We start from the raw sequence: 12,176 nt of genomic DNA, 5'->3' as shown, positions 1-12,176 counted from the left end.
AACTCCAGCAGTGAGTTGGAAACACCTGAGTTCTTGTGGGTGAACAACAACAAAATTACCTCAAAGCTAGGCATTTTATCGGGAAAATTTCAGACCAGACCACGAGTCTAACAAAACAACAGAGGCCTGTACACAGGGTCGTAATGGAAACTGCCAGGTAACTTCATGACAAACGATAAATTAGCCACCTGAGTTTGTAATGTAATATAAAACTATCTTTTATAAGGGGAAGCCTTTTTTATCTCCCTTTCCTTTCTCCCTTTTTATTCTTAGTATGAATACAAACTTGAGTCCATTCTTATTTAACTCATCCCTTTGACCCTAGAAAATGATATGCCTGACAGAAGTCTCCCATTTCCCAGTAGAAGGAGTGTCAGGCTATGATGAAAAAAATGATGTGAAAAACATTCCGAGTTGTAAGAACATTGCCATCATGCCAAGAAGAGTGTGACCATGGAGAGTATAGCCCATCTTGGTTGTAAAACTAGCTCTCCAACTACCTAGAGGTCTTGGAAAGTTATACTTGGTAACTACTGGTGAGGCGCTAACTTTCAGTCTGGCAGGATTTTAAAGGACGCCTTGGTCTTTGTGGGCTTAAATGTTAAAACTGAAACTGCAGACTAAAAAAAATCACTCAAAAATTATGAACTTGTAAATTGGGTGATCTTGCTTTCTTCAAATGCCAGGAAAGCACACTTCACAAGCCTAACAATATTTACTGCTGTTTTGCTGAAGAAATTTAAAGGAGGGTATTTAATAGGGTGAGAAATATTTAAATCAGCCAAGTCTACACAAAAAAACCCTCAATATTGAGATCGCAACTGTGAGCTAATTCTTGTAACACTTTCATGGGGCTGAGGATAGGTAGTGGGAGAAGTGCCATGTAGTTTTCATCATAGGCTTAGCCTGTATAGACAGATGCCCAGAATCTGGACTTATGTTTGTTTTTAAACAAAATAATTTTCTGACATGCTTAAAAGGAGCAAAGCGTATAACTCCGGAGAACTAAACATTTATTTTCTTATTTTCTTCTTTGCTATGCGAATGGCAAAAATGCTTAAACTAATTTGTTATCTAAAGGAGTAGTTTTATTTTGTAATTTATGATAAAGGAAGTCTAGTTCTCTTTTAATACAGCTTTGTGAGAATACACCTATAGGGCAGCTCTGTTAATTGGAAGGCCTTTCTGCCAAGAAGTGTTAATACGATGCTGTACCCTAACTAGCTCCTCCTGAGAAATTGGAAATAGAAGAGTTCCTTCCAAGGCATGAGGTGCAGTAATTAAGCTCAGGGGCTGCACATCTGCCAGCTGCATTCCAGAGGATAGCTCCTGGTATGAGAGGAATGGGATGCTTTTTGATGTTATCTATTATTTGAGTATTGACTCCAAAACAAGCTTAACTCTGTGGATTAAAGTGGCAACGCAGCTGCCCTTTGTAACAGAGGATTATAATACTTGAAGTAATTTCCTCTTCTTTCAGGAACTTATTCTGGTTGTCAGCCAGGAAATATTGATGCTTGCCTGCAAGATAAGAGATTGCAGAGCTATATTGCTAAATTAATTCTGTTAGAACTGTATCAAATATCTAATCTAAGATTCTTCTTGAGTGTATGTGACTTGCTTATAATATTAAGATAATCAAGAACATTTCTTCATACTGAAAGTTGCTCTTTGCATGTTAGAGACTATAACATGATGAACATTTTGTGTATTTTCAGAGTTTCAAAAGTCCACTGTAAATAATTCAAAAGTATTAATGGGACAACATAAAACTGCTAAGAAATGCTAGATTTTCCTTGGTCGTATTAATTAAACAAATGTTTCATTGGGCCAGTTTTGAAAAAACGTGCTCTAAATAATTTTTTTTTTTCCCCAATGTAAAAAATACACTTGCTTTTTGAATTCTCATATCACTAGAATCTCTCTGTGCAACTAAACTTACTTTCCAGAAAAACTTTCCTGTAGAAGAGGCTATTGTAAATGTAATGTACAAAACGTTTGGATATAGGGATGGTGTCTGTATGTGTTTCTGTGAAATTCTGGTTATACTTTAAGGTTGTTTTCAACCTTAAGTGTGAAAAAATAATTTCATGTTATGTTCTCTAACTTTATTAAAAATAAGTATAAAAATCCATGTTTTTTGGAAGCCGTTTTCAAAACATCTCATTCTGACTCACCAGTAGAGGGAGATAGTGTTCTTGCAGCGCAACTTAAACCTGCTAATTATTTTCATAACACAGCGGTTGCCTAGTTGTTTGTAAACTCTATTGAAAATCCTGACTTGGCCAATAGAATATCTTGAGATTCTTGAGGATACAATCATTGTCAATGATAACATTTTAAAAATATCTTTATAATAGTGCTGCAGGAGTTTTGCAAAAGACCCTAGCTCCAACAGGCAATGACTCAAGCAGTGAAAGCAGTAAATGTGTAACATGATCTTACCCATTTTGTTCCATCTATACACCTAGTTCTCTATGCATGTAATTCGATGCAAGGTTATGAGTGCAATTTAATGTATATACATAGATATTTCTTGAAGAAGCCAAATGGGTGACTTAGTGATTCTTTTCATTAATACAGGAGATATCATGTTGCGTTACATTATGTTATGTTACGTTAAATTACTAGATCATTAACACAGGAGATACTATACTAAGTTGCATACCTCCATTGTGGTAGTCTCTGCTTTCTCTTGCAGTTGCAGTGAAACCATCTAGTAGTGCTTTATGGAAACCTAACTTCTATAGTCTTGGAAAAGTTATTTCAAAAAGGACCTCTGGGCAATGATACTGATATCCTTTCTAAAATCCTGACTCAAAAGTTTAAATTAAAGCTCAGAAGTGAAGAGAGCTGTAAGTAAAACAGTAGAGTCACACACAGTTGTGTAGACTGTTACTGTATAGGTGGCATTCCTCACCCACAGGCTAGATGGAGGTGTCGTCTGCTGCACTGATGTCCCTATTTGAACTGGTCACCCCTTTATTATCGATTAATTTGAGGCCTAGATGCCATTCACTACATTGACCTGGTCTCCATGTACTGGAAAAGGAGCTTGAGGTGCTTAGGCAGGGTATGGATGTCTATGGCCAGTGGAGATATTTATGTTTTTGGTGTGATGAAGCCCACACTGCTTCATGCACTATGTTTAACATATGGCCACAAGTACGGTTTGCATGATTACATGACTGTGGGTAAAAATAGTTCTGATTTGTGGAGAATTAGCATGTATTTCTTGTGTGCAGAAATTTAAAAATTCAAATAGAAGATTTACTGATCTTCATGATGCTGAGCTTGAAAAATGACCTTTATGGCATGGTTCTTCTTTGGCTTTCAGTGTATGATACTGCTCCCATTGTTTTCATAAGGAAATACATTACCTTGCTCATTTAATATCTTGAAATAGCACTCGGATATAGAATAAAAAGAAGTATGTTCCTTAGTAGATGTTCAGACATGGTGTAGATATTTCTAAAAATGGCAACATTTGGACTGTAATTAAAAACCAGAAGTGATTGTGAGCATGGGTTCTTTTTAGTCAAGAGAATGACAACAGAACATCCTGCAAATAATAAGGAAAAGTTCAGCTGGTGGTAGAAGCTAAGCTATAAAACCTTATGAAAGAGACTAGCAAAACTTGTGAAACTTTGCAATGGAAAAATTATACTGAAATATGGAGTATTATCACTTTCAAGACTATCTCTATGGCAAATAACAGGTGTTTTGTATTTTGCTGGTGTTTCCCTCCCTACAAACACTGGAGATGGAGAGATGCATAATCCCCTTTCAGTGCCAAAGAATCTTGAGGTACAGAGGAAGGAGAATAATGATCTTAAGCGAGGTGAAATTTAGGTCTCTCTTCCTCACTATTTCCGCTACAGATTTCCTGTGTGACTTTCAGCTTTTTTAGTCCTTCTCTGCTTTCATTCCTCATTTGTATGACGGGAACTATGGAGCTCAAGGTTATGGAGTGTACAGATTTTGTAAGGACGTGTTGATTTGAAACGGATTTGTACTTTGTGCTCAGAAGTGCTTAGGCTATAATGTGGAGAGTAAAGATCGATAAAGAGATAAAGGGTGCCTTGTCCAGTAGGTACAGGCCCCATACTTTTGATCATTCTGTTTCTCCACCCATCATTTTATCTACTCTTTTTTTTCCAAGTGAGCAAGGAAGTAGCAGAGCAGGTCCTGGTCTTGATACATAACTGTATTATAAAGGCAGCAAGTCTGCTTCTGAGCCAACAACAAAACTTTTGGCCCCCGACTTTTACTTCTATGTCATGATCACAGGATGACCTGTTTTATAAAACAAATGTTTTATAACCAAAAGCAAAGTGATTTAATCTTGCAGATGAGAGATGATTCAGTGCTATAGCAGGGTGAAACGGTCTCTTGGCTCAGGCACATGGTTTATTAAACAAACTAGTCCAGTTGCTACAGCTACTTACTGCTTGTCTCTAGCTCTTTTTCACTATTATGTGATATTCTGAAACGTGTTGAACTGTGAATCAAACTGACATTTCAATTTAAGCAAAATTCTGTGGAGCAGGGAAAGGAGATTGAAAATGGCAGAAGATTATCTCTGTGTGACTTTGATTCTTTACAATTGATTGATACAATGTGATTCTTCACAATTCTTTACACACGGTATCTTAAAAATGTCTAATTTTTACAACTTTTACATGAAAACCTGTCTATCATCTAGAAATGTTTGCAGAACACATAGAATCACCAGCATTCACCTGTCTGCTCTGATTTTGCTGTAAAACACTAATTGCCAAAGCCCTGAAAAATTCCAGCATTGCTGGGCTCATGATGCAGGCTGAGTTTAAAAAGGAAGCAGTAACCATAAGATACTGGGTGGTCAGAATTCCAGCAGACGTTATAGGTGTGAGCAGTTCAAAATACAATTCTGGGTCCAGCTTATCTCTTTACACGGATACCTGAAGGGTAGGAGTAGGGAACATAACCTTGATTTCAGATTCAAGCTAATCTTTTGGAAAGGTGGAGATCAGAAACTCGCGGTTCTTCAGAATCTGAAATATCTATCAAAAGCATCAATTCCTACAGAGATGTGATCATGCTAGAATCCCCAGGGTTTGTTTTCTTAACAAAAGCAGGTGGTTTCTAGTCAAGTGCATTTGGGAGAAATCCTGCAATATATGACCCCTCTAAAGATTCAGAAGCCTTAAGTCAAACAAAAGTTAAAATGTTAAAAATGCCATTTTTATATTAAGTCATAGGTATGTATTGTTGGCAAAGGTAATGTATCTCACCGGAAGATGTGAATCTACTGTGACGAAAACACTAAAGAGGCATTGAGATTGTTGGGTATGAAGGCTATCATGTTCTGTCTGGAGAAAAGCTTTTAACTGTATCAGGCAAAATGCCTTGGCCACAGAGAGAAAAGACACGAGGACTGCTAGGAGCATGCTCTCTACATGTGAGACCAGCTGCACGGCTAAAAAAATAGAAGTTACTGGCTCAAAAAAAGGACAGTGTTTACTTGATCACTTCAGAGTTTGAACCCTGAGCATATAATGGCATTCATGTGACAAAATCTCCCCCCAAAAGTAGTGCCAGTCTTTTCATGGTCTTTGTTAGATGAATGTGAAGGTTTTGCCACATATAACCAAAGATTAGTCTATCAGTCCTTTCTCTTTTCTACTCATTTGTCTTTCCTTGCAGATCTGTTAGCAGCAACCCTAGTGAGCTGCCTGCCCTGGTTTCGGGCTCCTCAGCATACCTGCTAATTCCTGTTGTAGCATTCCTCGTCTAGGATGGCATATTAACCCTATCCTTCCCCAAACCAGTACAGGTTCTGCCTGCGCACTACTTCAAAGCACAGAATTTGAGACCCAAAATGTTATTTTCAGTTTTAGGGTCGTGAATGGCTTTGATAAATACAAAGTTGTACCTCTCATGTGCAGGACTAGAGTGTCTATATACATAAAATACAAAGAGAGGACTAAAGACTGGCTAAGAAAACACTCTGTCTGCCAGCTGGAGAGATCTTACTCTACAATACGTATGCTTCTCACAGAGAGAGCCAAAGCCTGATGCCCAAAACAAACAGCAATGATTCCCTCCTTTTCCACAATTAATCAAGTTCAAACAAAGAAAAGAAAAAAAGAGGGATGGGACTGTGAGGAGGAGTGGGAATAAAAGCATTAAATGTGTATGGAGTTCCAGCGGAAAAAAAAAATTGTCGAACAGTTCAGAGTGTCTGGTATACGTGCAGAGTTTGCTTACCAGAAAAGAGGCGTCGTGAGAAAGAGCTCTGGTGGATGCAGCCTGCTGAGAGTGGTCCATGGGATCCCAGGAGGAGAATCCGTTTTGGTATCAGCAGTTTGCTCTGTAATTAAAGAGTAGCATCAGCTTTAAAAACAATAATTTTGATACTCTCCTTCAGACCGAAACTTCAGTTTTTGAAGTAGATGCTTGTTTACTATGAACGAGAATTAAATTAGTGGCTCTTTCACTAGCAGCCATTGGATAGTAACAATTTTTAGCTGCAAATTACAAAATGGAACAGATTTAGACACAAGCTCAAGGGGTGAAAAGTATTTTATTTCCTTCCCAATTTTCTGAACTAGTATATTTTCCCCACATCATACAAGTTTTATGCTTTTTATATTTGAGAAAAGCTAGGAAGAAAGGAGGAGTTAAATGACTTAACTCTTTACTCCACCTCATCTAATAATTTAGAGCCATCCAGGAGAGATACAGAGTCATAGAATCATAGAATAACTGGGGTTGGAAGGGACCTGTAAAGGTCACCTCGTCCAGATGGATCACACTTTGCTCACACTCAGAGCGGCTGCATGCAAGTGTGGTGGGAAGGGATTAGACAATCAAGTGCACATCTGTTGAATTCTTCTATGCTATCAAATTGCATAAACAAAACGTCAAATTCCAGCCCCGAAACAGGCATGAAAAGACTCTCTAAAGTCTCTTAAGTTAGAAATGCTCAAAATTAGGAAGTAAGCATCAAAGATGCCCGTTATATCTGTGTGTACAAAAGAGACGCCGAGACTCCATCGGAAGTGGTGAAGGTGGCAAAGCTAGGTCTGCGAGGAGGTGGGGGGACCCCTCCCCACTGAGTGTACCCCAACCCAACTTCCCGTCCCTGCCCCTGGCCCCGGCCCCCCTGGCCTGATCATCTCCAGGTGTTTCTGCTACAGTGTGCTTTGACAGTGGCATGGGCCTGACCTCCCAGTGTTTGTGCTTAGTTATTATTCTGGCACGCCGTCAAAACTTCCCTGTAGAGCATGTCAGAAGGAACATGGTGATTTTTTTCTTTTTTTTTTTTTTAATAGATGGTTCTTTGGCAAACTATGAAAATAATTTCATCAGAAGAGAAAAAAAAATTGTTCTTCCTTCTATCTTCAAATTTCAAAGGCCTGCTGTGAATAATAGTGCTAGAGCTTCCAAGCTTGAAGGCTATTTTATAGTGGAAAGTGTTAGGCAACCAAAATAAATATCAGTTTCCACTGTTACAAAATTAAGACTTCTTAATGTTGTACTTTAAAACCCATGTTAAAAATGACATCTTTTTAGAGATGCAGCACTATGTGTCCAAGAGGGTTATTTTTTCATAGAGACACTAGGTTTGTTCTAGCTTGTTTACATCTAAATGAGAAATAATTTAAGACGGAAAGAACATGATGGCTTTCTTTGTGAGGAAGAATGTAACAGGAATTTGCCTTCACAAAGGGCTGAACGAAACCCTTAAATACAAGTGCTGCCAGTCTCTAGGGTGCTCAAAACACATATTCCTATTTTACGGCTTGAACCCATCTCTACTTACAAGATTTGTGAATATTTTTGACAAACCTGGTCCGAGTTTTCTGTTAGCAGAGTTACAGATGAGGCAAGTTTTCCACGGTTTGGGGTTTTATTGCGAATGCTTTGCACAGCTCTGGTTATGTGCTTCCTTCTCATGACATCAGTGCTGAAGGGGAGAAAGAATGTAAACATCTGTTTTTTATAATTCAATTCCAGGCTTATAACTTGATTAGGATAAGCAGTGTTTCTACATGATTAATTTTCCAGTCACAATATGATGGTTTTGAGTGCGCAAGTTTTAGCACCGATTTTAAGATTAGTAAAATAATGAGGGACACTAATGGGGTGAATTCTGCTTGATGGTCTACCTTTCCGAGCTGCTGCAAATGCTGGGCGCCTCATCCACCTCACTCATCCCACTGAAAACGAAGGATGCGATTTCCCTGTGCTCACCCAGCGCGCGACGCAGCCGACGCGAAGGGAGGCTTGTGGTAGTGGCACTGAGGCGAGCCGGAGCAACGTGGATTCGGCTCCCGGCTTTCCCCGCAGTCCTTTCCTGTGGTGTTGGGTCAGCCACCTAGGATCGGATTTTCAAAGGCATTTACGTGCCTGCTGGGACGCAGCTGCATCTCTGAACAACGGAGGAGCTCTGAAATAGTCTCTTCCGTCGCCTGAGCAGAGCTGAACCACTGCTCTGGCCCCTGGCTTTCTTGTCTTCCTCGTCCAGGCTTGTGCCAGAGACGGGCTGTGCCTGGACCCATGGTCCTGATCACATCGTGGGGTCTTTCTACCACTTTAATAGTCGCTGTAAGGGTACTTTTACGGCAGCAGAGGAAGGCTGAGGCAGGAAGGGGCCTCGGGAGGTCCGGCCTCTGGGCTTCGGGTAGTGCTTGTGGCGGCATAACCGAAGCGAGAGGAGAACCAGGGCAGCGGGGCGGGTAGGCGCGATTTCAGCCCCGTATCAAGCGTTTATGGTCACACTAAATGCACTCATCGGTTCCGGGGGAGCTCCAGCCAGCACCGCCGCCCTCGCCTCTCCTGCAGGTGGGGGCGCACGGCCGGGTCCGTGACGAGCAGGCCTGTACCTCACCCGCCGGCGCCCCGTTCCCGCCGGGGAGGCTCCCCCGCGGGGCTCGGCGGCCGCCGGGGCCGGAGGCAGCGGGCGGCCAGGTGCGAGGGCCCGCCCCGCCGGCGGCCGCCGCGGGAGGGGCCCCTGAGGTGAGGGCAGGGGCCGCGGCGGGCCACGGGAGGCAGGGCCGGGACCGCGCCGGGCGCCGCCTTAGCCCGCAGCCAGGTCTCCTGAGGCGGCGGCCGCAGCAGCTCCGGCAGCAATTCCCGCACCGCGCGGCACGGACGGGGCCCTGCCTGCTCCCTCGGGGCGGCGCTGCCCCGGCCCTGCCCGCTAGGAGAGGCGGAGCGGGGCCGCAGCCGCGCGCAGACAAAAGCGGCGGCGCTTCCCGCCCCCCGCGCTGAGGGGAGCGGAGCGAAGCGGTCGGTGGGCGCCGGGCTCTGGGCGGTGCGAGTGCCTTTCCCGGCCGCCGGGCACAATGGCTTTCCACGGGGGCAGCGGAGCGCGGGGAGCGGGTCCCCGCGCGGTGCTGCTGCTGCTGCTGCTCGCCCTGTGCCCCCGCGCCGAGCCCGGCGGCGAGGCGGTGCCGGAGGGAGCCTCCACTCTGGCGTTCGTCTTTGATGTGACCGGCTCCATGTACGACGACCTGGTGCAGGTTATCGAGGGAGCGTCCAAGATCCTGGAGACGTCGCTGAAAAGACCCAAGAGACCGCTTTACAACTTCGCGTTGGTGCCTTTCCACGACCCAGGTAGGGGTTTCTCCCCGGAGGGTCCGGGCGGGAGCCGGGCCGGGAGCCCAGGAAGGGCAGCTCGGGGCTGGCTTTTGTGCCAGGTTGGGTCTCCTGCGCTTCCCGGGGGCTGGAGCGCAGGTGTTACCGTCGCAGCTGAGCCCCCCTGCCACACAGGTCCTTCGCCGGTGGCGAGTAGCGTTGCCTGACCCCCTCCCTGCAGGCAACCACCAGCCCCTTCCGACAGCCCCCGGGATAATCTGAAGCGACTCGCAGCGCGCTCTGTGCATGGAGGAGTAGTTTAGGGAATCAGATACTCCTCCGCGTAGCTCTCATACGAGCTGAAGCGGCTTACGGGACCCTCTCTCCTAGCAGAGGCGATGTACTCGAGTAACGGAGCTGCTGAGTTTTTTCCAGTGCCCTTCCATGAGGGACACCACGCACGTACATAATGCAGTTCCACTCTTCCTCCGGTCTTCTTGTCCCGTGTTTACATTCAGAACCTGGCACTGAAATAATCCAGAAGCTTTACATGATGTGATTTTTTTGGTTCGGGTTCTTTAGTTCTTTCCCTCATTCTACCTCTTTTTCTTTCAGCTGTACGTGTTCCTCTTGTTCAGCATCTGTTTTCTATTCCCTTCCTATCCCTTTTCTCTGGCTTTTTTCCTCTTTCCTTGTCAAATATCTTCTGGTGACTTGAAGAGGAAATAAGAACAGGATGCCCCAAGCTGGTGATGTGTGCTGTACTATGCAGTAAAAACTCCTCTTTAAAAAAAAAAAAAATATATCGAAGAGTGGGAAGAAGCCCTTGAAAATTACCTTTCTGTTTCTAGTTTCCATGGAATATCTCAGAATATGATATTCCAGAAGTCAGTCTTAAGAGTTCAATTTTTGTAGGGCTGTCATCAAATGAAAACAGGCACCCCTTCTGTGTCCTTCCAGTCAGGGATACTTCTGCCTACAAGATATGTGTTTGCTGTTATAAATACCTTAAACCAAATGCTTGGAAAATCAGAGAGAAACTTGTCTTTGCAAATGTTGCTGTTTTGTTATCTGTAAGCTTGTATAGTTTGTTGTGTGTGTCGTCCCCCCCCTTATAAAGAGTTCATCATTGTGTTACCAGAGCGTCCTCTCACAAAAGGGTCTGTTTATGTACCTGCCTGTTTTCACCTTTGATGTCACTTTCTTTTTTTCCCTCCCTCTTTACCTTTTTGGTATTTTATGGAACAAACACATATGGGACTTAAAAAGCATCAGGCCACAGAAGTATGCAAGAAGGAAAAGATTTTGGTCAAGTGTACAGCCTAGAACTCTTCTCTATCCTTTTGGAAGATCAAGCTGGTAGTTCTCCTTGGAGCTCTTTTCCCCTTGTGATGGGGCAGAAAATCAACATGATGGATTGGGAGTGTTTTGTTTTTATTTTCTCTCCATAATCGCACTTTATACATCTTCCCTTTCTGCTCACCAAAGTGATTCACTGGAAGAATGGATAGCTCTCTTTTTCAGAGGGCTTGGGTGTCCACATAACTGTGGGAGCAAGAAGATGATCTTGCATGGTGCACTTCTAGTTTGCAGGTTTGTGTGAATAGTCCCTTGTTCTTATGCACCCTCGGTAGAACGAAGTTCCAGCTTTTATATCACTGTAGTTCCAATGCTTAGCTTTCATTGTAGGCCACTTTCAAATCCTTTATTTCATTAGCTACTTGTTTCTTTCTCATCCCACATGTTTTCTCTGCCTCGTTCAGTTTTTCTTCTGCGCATTTTCTCCTTTTTGTTCCTCTTCTCCCATCTCCCTGAGTCTCTTGCTTCCACTGGTTCTCCAGGGCCTTTGTTTCTGTTACAGACCACTTCTTTTTTTTTTTTAACCATGCTGGGCTGTACCACCACCTTCTTGCTCTGTCCATACCTCACTAGCAACAACCCCAACAAAGCCACCTTTCTCTGCTTGATTCACATTTTTTCCCCTCACGGACTTTTGCTTCCTTGCCTCCTGCCCATTCCCTCTCTTTCCGCAGGAGATCCCTTTCCTTGGCTAATGCTTGATTTCATTCAGTAGAGTAACTGAAACTTAAACCTGCGGAGACCTGAGCTATACAACAAAGAACTGCTGGCAAACTTACTTTGGTGTATCCTGTTACGTGCCTCTATATGGAAGTCCAACTTCCCTGCACAGCCGGAGGGGGGCTTGCCTTTTAGCATGGTGGATAACTTGTTAGGTCATAAAGCTCTTTAAAGTTATACGTTCTTCACTTTCAAACTTTATTTTGTCTTAATTTCTGAAAACTATTTCTATACATCTTTCTTGGAGTTAGAAGGACACACCATAGTCCAGTGTCTTGAATTTTATGGATGTAGCAGTTGAGACTGTTGGTAATTTGGTGTCTTACATCTGATCTTTACCAAGCCTAGGCACTTGAAAAGAAAATGCAAGAAATACTGTTGTGACCAGTTCTTCAGCATCTTTTTTTGAATCTGTAGAGAAGCAACTTTTCTCAAAAATCTAAAAAAAAAATGACGCTTGGCTTGTATTTTACATTGTCCAATTCATTTACCTAGTGTTCTTCTTTCTGAAGACTGTTCAACTAATTGAT

General features: G+C 43.1%; 1 protein-coding gene across 1 annotated transcript in view; it reads left to right on the top strand.

Annotated features, from left to right (window-relative positions):
* Nucleotides 1-9,182: 9,182 nt before the first annotated feature.
* HMCN1 (hemicentin 1) overlaps nt 9,183-12,176 on the top strand; it is a gene marked incomplete at its 3' end in the record, with an annotated part of 205,695 nt that continues 202,701 nt past the window's right edge. The window contains exon 1 of the mRNA XM_082003017.1: nt 9,183-9,606. Within this exon, the coding sequence (XP_081859143.1) occupies nt 9,336-9,606 (271 nt within the window). The 5' untranslated portion in view covers nt 9,183-9,335. The remainder of the gene's footprint in view (nt 9,607-12,176) is intronic.

Source organism: Phaethon aethereus (assembly GCF_964289735.1).
Source record: "Phaethon aethereus genome assembly, chromosome: 8".
In the NCBI taxonomy this organism is placed as follows: Eukaryota; Metazoa; Chordata; class Aves; order Phaethontiformes; family Phaethontidae; genus Phaethon; species Phaethon aethereus.
The sequence above is the reverse complement of the archived record's forward strand: the minus strand, read 5'-3'. Positions and strand labels throughout refer to the sequence as shown.